At 37.3% G+C, this 14,037-nt stretch overlaps 1 protein-coding gene across 1 annotated transcript in view; it reads left to right on the top strand.

Moving 5' to 3' along the window:
- Window positions 1-14,037, top strand: part of astn1 (astrotactin 1) — a 487,375-nt gene that overhangs the window by 112,100 nt on the left and 361,238 nt on the right. The window contains exon 5 of the mRNA XM_037682041.1: window positions 1,393-1,542. Coding sequence (XP_037537969.1) covers window positions 1,393-1,542 — 150 coding nt within the window. The remainder of the gene's footprint in view (window positions 1-1,392; window positions 1,543-14,037) is intronic.

Here is a 14,037-nt window from a genome sequence, read left to right on the forward strand (position 1 = left end):
TATGTATATATATACATAAATTATACTTGCCATTTGTATTCTTGCCACCTAACTTTTTTATAATACAAATGTATCAATTTGTCTTTCTGTATTCAAAATATGTCCTTTGAACCACTGGATAAAATTAATTACTACTACCACTACTACCAGTACTACTACTACTACTACTACTACTACTACTACTACTACTACTACTACTACTACTACTACTTCTACTACTACGACTAATACTAATACTAATACTAATACTACTAATACCAATAGAGATATTCTCACTTTATGTTACTCAAAAGGAGCCACACTCGACAGCAGAAGATTTTTATCTGGTATTTTACTTGTGAGGCCAGATTTTCAGGACAGGTTAGACCGGTATACAGGAAGTGCACACGAAGGCCAGTCACGAGAATCTGCCACATGTCGTGTGTGAAGCTTGTTTATATACGCTTATCAGTTTAGCCAAGCTCACAGACTCTGAGGCGTCCTTGGATCGACAGCTGCATGCTTCAGCCTCACCCAGCTCCTCATTCAGCTCTCTCTGTTAAACCAAACATATGATTCGTGGGCAGAGTGGGGATTTTCAGCCATAGTAGCTTAAAACATCCATAAACTTTTGCCCAAAAATTCCCTAACAAATATTAATAATAATATTCTTTAAGTAATCCCTGGATGTACCTATTTACATCAGATTAACTTTTGAAATCAACTCGATTCAATATATGGAAATAAGGGAACAAAAAATATATATATAAAAACGACTATAACCTAATAACATATATTTTTCTGTGTTGTTCTGTGTAATGTTTTGAAACTAATGGTATCGATATATCTGACAAGGTTGAATCAGGTCCACTGGACAAATTCTTCTTTGCTGAGAAGAACAAAACAAAACAATGTCTAAAGGAGCTGACTCAATCTTGTTATATTTATCTACTTGGACTATTTATTGAGCATGTGTCAGGACATTAACAATATGTATTCTTTCAAACAATGCTAGTTTTATTTTTATATGGTTTTGGGTTTAACAGACCCAAATTCCTACTTGTAGCTCTTTCAATAGTTGTAATCCATGATAATTCTTGAACCAACTAGGATTTTTCTCTGAAAGTATTGTCTTAATATGTACATAAAGTTATGTTTTCACCCTCTCGAGTCTTGCACAGGCTCTCTTTATTTATTTAATTAGTTTTAATTTCATGCCAGCTTTTCTCATTCTGTAATTTCTCATTATGTTCCGCCTCTCTCCCAGCCGACACCATGCTTGATGTATTTTCATAGCATTGCTAGACTAACATTTTCTGCTCAGTGGTTTAAAAAAAAAAACTCCAAGATTCACCCAAAACAATATTGCATTCTGCTTCACCACAATTCTAATGTTATTCTGCTTGTCTGCAGTGAGCGACAACACCAAGCTGGCCCTGATGAACAAGTACAAGGACAACATCATCGCCACGAGCCCCATCGACAGCAACCACCAACAGAACACCCTGCTGCCACACAACACCTCCACCAGCCAGCGCAAACGCCTCTCCAGCAACACTCGGGGTGAGTCCCTCTTTGCCACAAATTTAAGATAATACAGAAGAACATAAATCACAATGCAGACACACCTTTACATGTTTACAGGCACATGTTGGCAACGTGTGCTCATGCCTTCAGCTTCAGGAATTCTGGGCTCTGTTTTAGATACTGTCTTTTGTGTATGATTATTACTTTTTTCTCATGACAGCAATAAACTGATGGACTGTAAACTTTTGACTAGTCAAAATGACACTTGAATTCCTACTTTTTTCAGGAATTAAAAGACACATTAAAGTTGTTTTTTTTCTTGATAGCGCACATCGTATTGACACATCTATATGTTAGGTGTATGTCAGTTTTGAGCCACTGATATATGGTGTCTGCTATAAACTGAAAATGATTTAACTAGGACAAGTATTACTTCCAGTGTCCATAATATTATATCATGCAATATATAGATGTTTCTTGTCCCCTGTGGTGACCCCTGCAGATTTCACATAATGTCAATGATCAGCTGTAATGAGGACTGGCTTTCCCTTTATAACATCCATCAACAAACGAGCATTTAAGAACTTTCAACTCAAAGGTCTCTGAATTAAACTAAACAATACCCACTCAAAACATGTGTCCCTTTATATAAGATGTTCAAATATCAATAATTGTTCAATTAAAATCACTATGAAACCAAAATTCATGCTATTTATCTTTGCACACTGTAACTCTGTTTCGTTTTTTTATTCTATGTTGAACTCAAGATTCCCGCCTGTTGTAAAAGACAAAAATAAAAGCCAATAATTCAATTCAGTTTATTTATATATCGCCAAATCACAACAAAGTTGTCTCAGGGCACTGAACAGAAATATTCATACACATATGATTTTTAGTCAGGTCATCTGGACAGTTTATTTTTTTGCTGAAACGTTTCACCTTCCATCCGGAAGGCTTCATCAGTCAAGGAAACACACAACACAAAACTGATTCTTCCCCCAAACAGCTTACTCCAAAGTGGAACAAACCAGTTATGTTGGTGTTAAGATGGTGTCTTTGGCACGCCCCCTCCTCTGGTGCCGGCCCTCTTTCTCGTCGACAGTCATGTCTGACTGATAATTGTTGGATTGTATACCTGGATTATTGAGTATGGACATTTTTTTGATTCATACACATAGAAAAGCCAATTAGTAAAGTTCTTTATCTAAGGAAGCCAGCAGACATATTGAATCTTCACTTTGTCACAGTCTCCCATCCTGAGCAAGCACAATGGCAACAGTGGAAAGCAAAAACTTCCTTTTAACAGGAAGAAACCTCCAGCAGAACAGGGCTCAGGACAAGCAGCCATCTGCTTCGACCGACTGGGTTTGAGAGGACAGGAAGGAGAGACAAATGAACACAGAATGGTAGGTCCAGGTGTACCTGAAAGACAAAAAAAAAAACATGTTTAGATAGAAAAAATAACTACAAACACATAGCAGGTTGAGCAGAGTAAGTAAAGACAGTAGTAGAGTGGAAAAAAAAAATGTGGTCAGTTTGTCCTCCAGCAGTCTAAGCCTATAGCAACATAACTAAGTGATAGTTCAGGAAACCCAAGCTTACCCTAACTAAAGGATTTATCAAAAAGGAGAGTATTAAGCCTAGTCTTAAAACTGGACAATGTGTCAACCTCACAGACAGTGATTGGAAGTTGGTTCCACAAGAGAGGAGCCTGATAACTGAAAGCTCTGCCTCCCATTCTGATTTTGGAAACTCTAGGAACTGCAAGTAAACCTGCAGTCTGAGAGCAAAGTGCTCTGTTAGTAAAATATGGAACAAGATCTGTAATATAAGATGGAGCCATGTTGTTGAGAGCTTTGTAGGTTAGAAGTATGATTTTGAATTATATTCTAGATTTGACAGGGAGCCAATGGAGAGAAGCTAAAACTGGAGAGATATGATCTCTCCTACTAACTCCGGTTAAGACTCTGGCAGCAGAATTTTGGATCAACTGAAGGTGTTTTAAAGAAGTATTTGGACACCCAGATAATAAACCATTGCAATAGTCTATTCTAGATGTGACAAATGCAAGAACCAGTTTTTCTGCATCATTTTTAGATGAGATGTTTTTAATTTTAGTGATATTACGCAGGTGGAAAAAAGTGGTTTGGGTAACATTTTTCATATGGGCGTTAAAAGACATGTCCTGATCAAAAATAACACTAAGGTTTTTAACTTTAGAACAGGAGGCCTAATGTCTAACTCACTATTGGTAACTAATGTCATCCAGAGAAAATCAAAGATGCTCAAGTCCAAAAAACACAACCACTGTCTTGTCTGAGATTAAAAGCAGAAAATTAAGGGTCATCCAGGTTTTTTTTTTTTTTTTTAACATATGCTTGTTACTTAAGTAGCTGACGGGATTCATTGGGTTTCATGAACAAATATAATTGTGTTATAATCATTATAACATTGAAAATGTATCCAATGCTGTTTAAAAATATTACCTAATGGAAGCATATATATATATATATATATATATGAGGTAAAGAGTATTGGTCCAAGCACTGAACCCTGACGAAATACCATGACTAACTTTGGTTTATGAAGAAGATTCAGTATTTACATTTACAAACTGGAATCTATTAGATAAATATGATTTAAACAAGTTTAGAGCTGTTCCTGTAACACCAATATCTTATTCTAGTCCCCTCTCAATAATGAGAAATAAAAATAAAATAAAATAAAAAAACACAACAATAAATATGCTGTCAAGGGAATAAAAAGATGTGGGGACCCACAGGCCCGTCCCCACAGGACACAATGGTAACACAGGGAAGACTGGAACCACAGACATACAGCGGGCCCCAAGCCCGGAGCCCCGGGAGTCCTCCAACAGGGACACCCCCCTCCCCCCACCGAGAAGCAGAGGGAAGTCCCGGGCGACCCCCAGCAACCACAATGTAGACACCCCAGGGGGCTGCAGGCTCCGCCGGTAACCCACCCCTCCAGAGTAGATCCGGCCATGGATACCGAGCCCCAAGTCCTGAGGTCATATCACCCCCCAACAGAGGCCCGACAGAGCCAGGGCACCCAGGCCCTGGCAGGCAGCCTCCAGGGCGGGCCGGCACACACCCAATCACCCAGCACAGATGCCGAGAGCCGCCAATGCACCGGATGCAGGGGGGCCCACCACCGAAGGGGAGCGCAATAGGGGGAAGTAGACCCCACATTAAGGGGGGGAGGGGGCAATTTGCTCCAAGAGAGGGGCCCTGTAACCCCAATATCATATTCAAGCCCCCTTCTCTATAATGAGAAATTAAAAAAAAAATGCACAAAGATAAATATGCTGTCAAGGGAAGAAAAGATGAGTAAGTAGAGTTTTCCAGAACAAACATTTTCTTTTTTCCTTTTTATATAAAAATGAAATATTCTAAACACTGTTTCTAAACTCTAAATGCTCTAAAAGAGCACAGAATGTCATGATGTCATGATGTCATGATCTCCGCTCTCTGCACCTGCTAGTGCTCTCAGCCACGCCCACTTCTCCGCTGCAGAAGGAAGCTTCTCCTTCAGCTGGCTACTGCACACAATTGCAGGAAGAGGGTCTTTCTACAGTTGTGGGCTGCACACAGGTGCAGCCGGTGCTAAAATTACCATCTTGATCATGTGGCTCATCCATCAATCAGCCTACTGGGTGTCATGTACAATCTTATTTTGATAAATTGCAATAGAGTGGGACCATGAAAAACAAACCGCGAAGTAGCGAGGGACTACAGTACTGCCGTCACAGTGTTACAGTATACCTGTATTAACAATCACACATAAACTAATAAGATGAAATATCAGTTTTCCTTAATATCAGTGATATAGTTTTCAGGAGAAGTTATTTTTGGGTTGCCACACTAGCATAATGTGGGGCAACACAGCAGACTGCTGCTGGTTGTCACTCTTATCCCAGAGGGAGGAGAAACCGTTAATGCGGGCACTGACCTCTACATTAATCATCCTGTGAATTTAGCAGAAACAGTTTAGGAGCTGTGCTTCATACTGGGATCGTTCCATTGAAGTCTTTAAACTCTGTTTAGAAGAATGAATGAGGAAAAGAAAAGTAGACATGAAACTAGTGCACTTCAGGTTTAAGTCATCATTAAAATATATGTCTACTTCACACTCAAATATATGGTCATTAGAGTTATAAAGATGTAGGAGGTTAAACTGCATTTATGAACAGCTTTAAAATAATTTTCCCACATGACTTTTTGTCAGCGGACACATTGTCAGCTGCTCAAACAGATTGCTTTTTCTTTTTAATCAGGAGAATGCCAAATCCAAAACTTCCTATTGAAAGGCAGCTTTTGTCTTTGCCTCCGTCTTCAGCAGATATTACATATTTTTCAGCACATTAATCTTTGAATTTACCTTCATACTACAAATATACATTAGATTTTATTTACTTGAGCTTAAAGGTCACAGTCATGCAGTGCTGTTTTAAAGCCTTTTACTCTAAAATGTACATAAAAAAATAATAAAATAAATTAATGATTTACAATGTATTGCATGTTTTTATTACCTATAGTTTAAACTTTAGGTTGTCACAGAGGAGTTTAGTTTAACAAAGGCACGTTTAAAATATTAGAAATAAATTGTGAAGGAAAAATTTAGTTTTTAAATTAAATTATGATAAAATTGGGGTCTGAAGTCAAATCATAAATGCTTTTTTAATAAATTCTCAAAACCCTACCATCATTTTAAGAGGTTTTAGAAAGTTTCTGCAGGATGTCATATACATTCAAATAATTTTGTGAAATGAGTGACCTTTGAACTGTAAATAAAATTAAAGGTTTGTGTGAATGGAGAGTGAAGCCTCATGTGTTTCCATGTTTTTTTTTCCCCCCAACCTTTATTTACAATTGACATTATTTTCTCCCCTTTTATATTTTGATATCAATTCATGTCTTTATCACTTGAATTTAAACAAACATCTTTGCAGCCTCCTATCTCTTTTCATGCTTACCTAAGGCTGTAGGAACTTTGGGAACAAGAGCAACATATAAACATAAGATAAACTTTTGCTGTTGATTAACTGCCATGACTTTCACCAACAACATTTATAGAAACTATCATTTTGCACATTTTTTATGTAACTTTGGAATAGAACAATACTATTTGTTTCATGCTTTTAAAGCACAAACAACACAAAAGATCAGTTTTTAAAGAAAATAATAAAAATAGTGAACTGTAATCTAAAGTTAGTCCACAGAATTAATCCAAAATTTGTAAAAAAAAAAAAAAAAAAATCCATGCTACCAACCAGCTCCAAAATATCTATTATTTTGTTCCCAATAGTGAAAAACCCAACATATATCTTGGGAAATGTCAGCTTTTTTTTTCCTTTTAGACACCTTGGCAGCATTGCTAATCTGCAGCAGTCGTGACAGTAACTAACGCAGAAATCTGATGAACAGGATTGAAGAAAATATAAGTAAAAAGTGCATTGTGTCAATCATAAATAATAAAAACAATATTCTAGCACATACACTTTATGCTCTACCACCTATCATTATAGTATCAAAGCTAAAATGCTAAATAATCTATTAGTGCGGTTGCCGTACAGGATGAGAAATATTCATGTTGACGTTGCAGCTGGTCTAGGAAAACAAAATATTTGATGCTCTTTTTTACCTAAAGTGACTTTTGAAACAACAGTAATCCTTCACAAAACTTCCTTAATGCAAGGACAAATAAAGAAGAAGAAAACAAGAAATGTGTGATTTGTGCTGTCAAAGATTTGCAAGTCGTTTTGGTTGATTTCAATCTTACATTAATATATGACAGGGGGCTGTGGAAGCTCAGTGGTCGGCGCTGTGGTCTTCTAATCCTGACCATGCAGGTTTGAGCCAAGGTTGTGTCAGAAAAGGGCAACTGGTGTGAAACTATTTCCAAATCTCTTGTGTGAGATAGTTTGCTGTGGTGGCCTTTACAGAGTGGAGCAGTCAAAAGAAAAGCAGCAACATTACAATTATTATTATTCAGCTCTCAACTCTAATATTTATTAAAGAAGACCTCATAAGAGACGATCAAGTTCACAATGATGTTACTATATAATTTAGAATTTCTAATTTTAAGGCGACAAGTGTTTTTTTTGTTGTTTTTTTTTGTCTGTGAGGATACATAACTTCTCATCATCCACCATAACCCTCAGCACTGGCTCCCCTCAGGGCTGTGTGTTGAGCCCCCCTCTTGTTCACTCTGCTCACATATGACTGCACACCTACCTATCCAGGCTGTCATTTCGTAAAGTTTACAGATGATACAACGGTGGATGGATGCATCACAATGGGATTATAGTGGAGAGCATCCTGTGCTCCAACATCAACGTGTGGCATGGAGGCTGCACAGCTGCAGAAAGAAAAGCTTTGCAGAGAGTGGTGAAGGCTGCACAGAAGATGTTGGAGTCAGCCTCCCCACCATCACAGACATCTACACCTCCAGATGCAGGAAGAGGGCCACCTGCATCATGAAGGACCCCACTCACCCTATGCACACACTTTTTGCCCCGCCCCCCTCAGGAAGGAGGTTGCGGAGCATTAAGTGTAGAACCACTAGACTGAGGAACATCTTCTACCCTGAGGCTGTTTTACTCATAAATCCCTAATCAGGATAATCACTGTGAAATTAAAAAAAAAAAAAAAAGTCACTGGAATGCCACTTTGATTGGTGATATGTGCTGCTGATCTCATACTGCTGATTGTTCCATGCTGCCTTATTTGTTTGTACTCATCTACTCACACAGACTCATGTTCATGCTGCTGTTGTTTGGCATATTGTTTTGCACTATTAATGTTTAGTGTATTTCTTAGTTTATATCTTAGATCATTTTATACTGTTTCTTTTTACAATTTATATTTTTGCTATTGTTGGATGTAACTGGGACCCTGAGTACACAATTTTGTTCCACCTCATGTACCACATGTGATTCGAATGCTAATAATACCTACTTGAAATGAACTTGATCTTTATTTGAGCATTTTGAAGTATAGTATTACTCTATTTTGACACGAAATAACCAATGTTTAGTTATTATTTTTCATATTTAATGCATAATTTCATATATTAATTAATTATTTAAACATCTTTTTTTATGCTGTGGTCTAATGACAACATAAATCTGTGTGGATTTATTTATTTTTTCCCTATTTTTTTCTGTCAGAGGTTGAAGCATTTATAGTGATGACATACTATAATTGAGCCAAAATCTGTGTCATATTTCGGAGTTAGCACCTCCCAGCCTTCTTGTTTCTGTTGCAATTTACAGTATGTTCTGTATCTGTGTTAAATGATACTATTAAGCAGAGATCAAATACATTTTTGATGTTGACTTTTACCATGTGAGTCTTTCTGGACCCACCCATCTGCAGCCTGGAGCACACATTCGGATGAAGCAACTTTATTAAAGTTTATTGTCTAAAATTAAAACCAAAATGTCATTTTTTGGGGGCTGCCATATTTTTTGGAGCCAGTCTGCACTTTGCTGATGTTGGAATGAACCATAAGTACAAAATCCAGCCTCACTGCAATGTGCCAATAGGCTGTCACCATGTCAGTCACAGTGTAAGATGTCACTTTTCACAGCTTCAAAAGACTAATTAAAACTAAACATATTTAAAATATATATTAAACATACAGCAAAATGTTATAGTATGTATGTACAAATCAATATCTGAACAAAATCAATTGTAGTGTTTGTTTGTTTTAATCAGGGAAATGTCCTGTTTACATGGAGCAGAGGGGTTAAAAATTGTACTGGAGCCAGCCATCTTTGTGACCACGTACTCTAGGAAAGGATTAGTAATGGATTTTGTAACTAACAATAGGGATTTTATTTGACAAGTAATCAAAAAAATATTAATAAAACGTCTATAAATATAGACTTTTAGGGGACATTAGTGGCGGCTGTGACTGAGTGGTTAGAGCAGTCATCCTTCAATGCAAGAGTTGGGGGTTCGAATCCACCAGCAATCACATGCCGAAGTGTTCCTGGGCAAGACGCTGAACCATCATTGCCTCCGATGTGTATCCCATCGGTGTGTGAATGTGGTGAAGCACAGATTAGTCTCTTTAGAATGATTTGTTCAATTAGCTTTGTAGAGATCTAGTAGAGTGCTGGGTGAATGGGTAAATGAGGACACAGATTGTAGTGTAAAGTGGTTTGAATGTCTTGATAAGACAGAACGGTGCTATATAAGTACAGCCCATTTACCATTGATAAATATATGTTATGTAGGTATTTAAAAATGGCAATGCTGTAACAATGAAAACATTTATTTTTATTGTATTAAAAATGGTGACTGTTGTTGTTGAAAATGAAGAAATTATCAGTGAGAATAAAATAGTTCTGAAATTATTAAAAGATATGGTAAACTGGCTGCATTAGCTTGGTGGTAAGTACTGTGGTCTTGTAATTCTGAGGTTGTGGGTTCAAAAGGCATCTGGTGTTAAAACAAATTGCCAGATCCTTTCATGTGAGTTTGCTCACCGTGGTAACCCCTGACGAAGGGAGCAGCTGAAAGAAACTTACTGTTCAGTGTCGTATGGAAAACAACACTGTGTCAGCAGTGGTTGTGCAAAATCCTTATAAGAGCCCCGAAAGTAGCTCAGTAAGTATGCATCATTTGCTATTCATCTCCAAATTTAAAACATGCCAAATAGAGCCTTTAGGAATATATATATATATATATTCCTATATAAATATATTTTTTTTTTTTTTTAATGTCACTTTTCCCCACCATGTTTGTGAAAATTTCAACAAGCACCAGCTCAGCTCTATGAGCGCCACACTCAAACAAGCAAAAATAAACACTTCCTTCAAATTAATTTGGATTTGTGTTCCGCTGCATGATCACAGATTATACAGGTAGAAACTATGAAAAACAGTTACCTTAATCATATTTATTTTAATCAAAACATTTGAAAGTACCTTGCACTGCGTCCGATGGTTGCAAATGCACACATGCGTACACACCCCTTTGAAATTTCTGTGCTTCCAGATGCAAATTAGTATTCCTCAAAGCCAACTGCATAGGAGTGAAGTTGTCTAAGCAGGAAATTAGGTCTGCTTCATGCAGTTCTGTGGTGCTGTCGTTGGTGTTTCCAGACAACAGTTTTCATCTTTTTACACACACACACTCACACACATACACGTGTGTGTGTGTGTTTGTATATACATATATATGCAAATAGAAGTATTGTCATTCTCAGTGGACAACTTCTCATTTTGTGTGAGGCAAGTAAAGTACTAATTCTTTCTGGTTTTGCTGAGAATGCTCCAGTGACTCTCTTTACTCCATATGTCATCACATTTAATGGACTCAAGAGTCACTTCTAAAAATGCTAAAAGTGCCAAAGTTGTCAAATGGGAGAAAGTGACAAAGGAGTGGGTAAGAAGAGCTTGTGCAAGTCTTTTCTCATTACTAGTACTAAAAAGAGGCAACATAAAGTTCTGTTTAGCTGTTATTTATAGGACAGAAGGTTGCTTCCTTGGGTGCCTTTCACTGGATAATATATATTTCCTTAAAGAATTGCATATTGCCTGCAAACAAGCAGACCGGTTTTAAGTTTTAGTTTACTGGACAAGAGTCAGACCTAAAAAATATAAACGTATAAAGGTTTTCTTCTTTTTTTATTTATATTATTTTTTTAGGGGCAGCTGGGGCTCAGTGGTGGGAGCAATTGTCCTCCATTGTGAGAGTTGGGGGTTTGATTCCTCCAGCAGTCACATGCTGAAGTGTCCCTGGGCAAGACACTGAACCCCTCATTGCCTCTGATGTGTGTCCCATTGGTTTATGAATGTGATAAAGCTCTGATTAGTCTCTTTATAATGATTTGTTCAATTAGCTTTGTAGAGATGTAGTAGAGTGCTGTATGAATGAGTAAATGGGGGCACAGAGTGTAGTGTAAATAACTTTGAGTATCTGGACACGATAAAAAGGCACTATATAAGTACAGTCCATTTACCATTTTACTAGAACAATGTTATTTTTTTATTTTTATTTTTTTCTGTGTGACTTATTTTACCGTTTAACCATAGGCGTCACAACATTTATATGTAGGCTCAATGGGATTTACCTGTATAAATAAAGGTTGATTGATATGTGAAGGGGACATGTCCCACTCACATAAAAAATAAAATAAAATAAATGTTTGGAACCCCCCACATTTAACATGAAATATTAGTTCACCCAACATTGTTTCTATTTCTTTGTGAACAAATCCATTCCACTTGATTAATAGGAGAATACTCAAACCACTAAAAATCCACTCCGGGTTTTCCTGGTTACCTACAAAAAAAAGATGTTGAAACAGTAACTGGATCAGTTCTACTCCCTATTTCACCAAAATCAAGTCTAAAGTCTAAACACATTATAATCTCACACCCACTTAGCTGCTGAGTCTCTCCCCCATCTCCTCCTCCTCATCTGTAAATGTTATGTCAAGACATTTCTGTGACATCCTAAAATCTGCCTACATTCTTTGTTCTTGTAGCAAGCAGCACCAAACTAAAGCATGGTTTGTACATGTGCTCCCCTCATGTCTGTTTCAGTCCCTGACCTCGTCATGGACAATGTGCACACTTTGTGGAAAGGATTCAATTTACTTTTTTTTTTTAATTATTTTAACACGTTTTATAAATACCAGTATCCCTGTATTACCGTATGTCAAAAATGTTACTGAAATTTTTAGACTTTTAACTGTAGTACTATTTGAGGCAATTTTGTCTTTCTTTTTGTAGCTATTTTATTGTTGCTTGCACATTAATCTTGTTCTCTCTCAATATTGAGTTGGTTCTTGAAAGTTCTTCTCTGTTTAGTTTTTTTTTTTTTTTTAAGCTTCACAAAATCTTTATTCTTTGTTGTTCGGAACCTGGAAATTAGAATTATTTTTTTCTTTGCTTTGATTAAGTTTGAGTGATTATTGTTAAAGGTTATGGTTTTGTCAATAAAGTCAAATTAAAATAAACGGATTTTGTTCGTGCTCTAGAAGAAGCCACAGACAATAACTTAAGTAATTTGATTTTTACTGTTTTCTAAGATATGGTGGACCAGAAATGAAGAAGCTGAAAATTATATTTTAACACTGCAGCTTCTAAACTAATCAGTAAATCATTTTCAATAAGGACATAAAAAAATAAAATACAACTACAAAAATCTTCAAGCCTCTTGGTTGCTTGTCTGTAGTTTGGTTTGTTATACATTATATTTAAGAACTACATTTTGTGATGCATTTAGTTTGTAAGGAGCTATAATTTATTGCACTGTAGTTTTTTTGTATGTTCATAAAATTTAAGTATAAGAATAATTGTATTTTCTCTGGACTGGAAAAATTCACACAATACAGTGGTGGACCATAATAGAAAAACATAAATGGCAGGAACTGTAAATATAACAATGAAATATATACAAATAATATATACAACAACTTCAAAGAGGAACATTATGGTATTTCACATCTAGAGAAAACACGTGTTTTACACATCATCAACTATTCTACTTTGAATTATTTAACACATTTGTTTAATAGTCTGATTGCTGATGGGATGAAGAACCTTTGGAAATGTTCTGACCTGCATAGTGGGTGTTGCAGTCTACCATGCCCAGAGCCCACACAAGCTTCCAGCTATTAACTTCCGCTTGGTCCGAAGTCAGGTCGCGGGGGCAGCAGCTTGAGCAAGGAGGCCCAGACATCTCTTTCCACAGCCTCCTCTTCCAGCTCTTCTGGGAGGATTTCAAGGTGTTCCCAGGCCAACCGAGAGGCGTAGTCTCTCCAGCATGTCCTGGGTCTTCCCCGGGGTCTACTCCCAGTCGGACATACTCAAAACATCTCCCTAGGGATGCGCACAGGGGGCATCCTTACCAGATACCCAAACCATAGGTGAGGGTAGGAACATAGACAGAACAGTAAACAGAGAGCTTTGCCTTATAGCTCAGCTTCCCTCTTCACCATAATAGACCAGTACAAAGTCCGCAATACTGTAGATGCTGCACCAATCCGTCTGTCAATCTCATGATCCATTATTTTCTCACTCGTGAACAAAACCCTGAGATACTTGAACTCCTCCACATGAGGCAGATTCTCTTCCTTTTGCCTTAGAAGGTCGCTCTTACCCTCCCTCCCTCCTGCTTTTTTGCTCTTTTGTCCTGTCAACCTCAGAGCCTCTCTTTACACATCTTCCGAATCAAAAATGTGTATGGATTTGGTCAGCTGGTCCCTCAACGCAATTGATTTTATTTATTTTTTCCACCAGACGACAGTGTGCTGGAGAGCTCTCATGCCCTAAATGGACCCTTGCAGCTGGGTATGTCATGGATTTCTGGAATAAATTGAAGATGGTATGCTTATCTGTTCTTTCTGTGGATGATATAGAAGATGTGTACATGAGTCCTCGAGGCTCAGTGGGATTAACCTGTCAAAATAATGGTTGAATGAATGATTGGATTAATGATAGCTGTAACGATCTGCACCTGCCCTGCTCTGTGCAGATAGTTAATGACT

The sequence above is a fragment of the Nematolebias whitei genome, chromosome 9 (genome assembly GCF_014905685.2).
Source record: "Nematolebias whitei isolate Nwh7 chromosome 9, NemWhi1, whole genome shotgun sequence".
NCBI classification, from domain to species: Eukaryota; Metazoa; Chordata; class Actinopteri; order Cyprinodontiformes; family Rivulidae; genus Nematolebias; species Nematolebias whitei.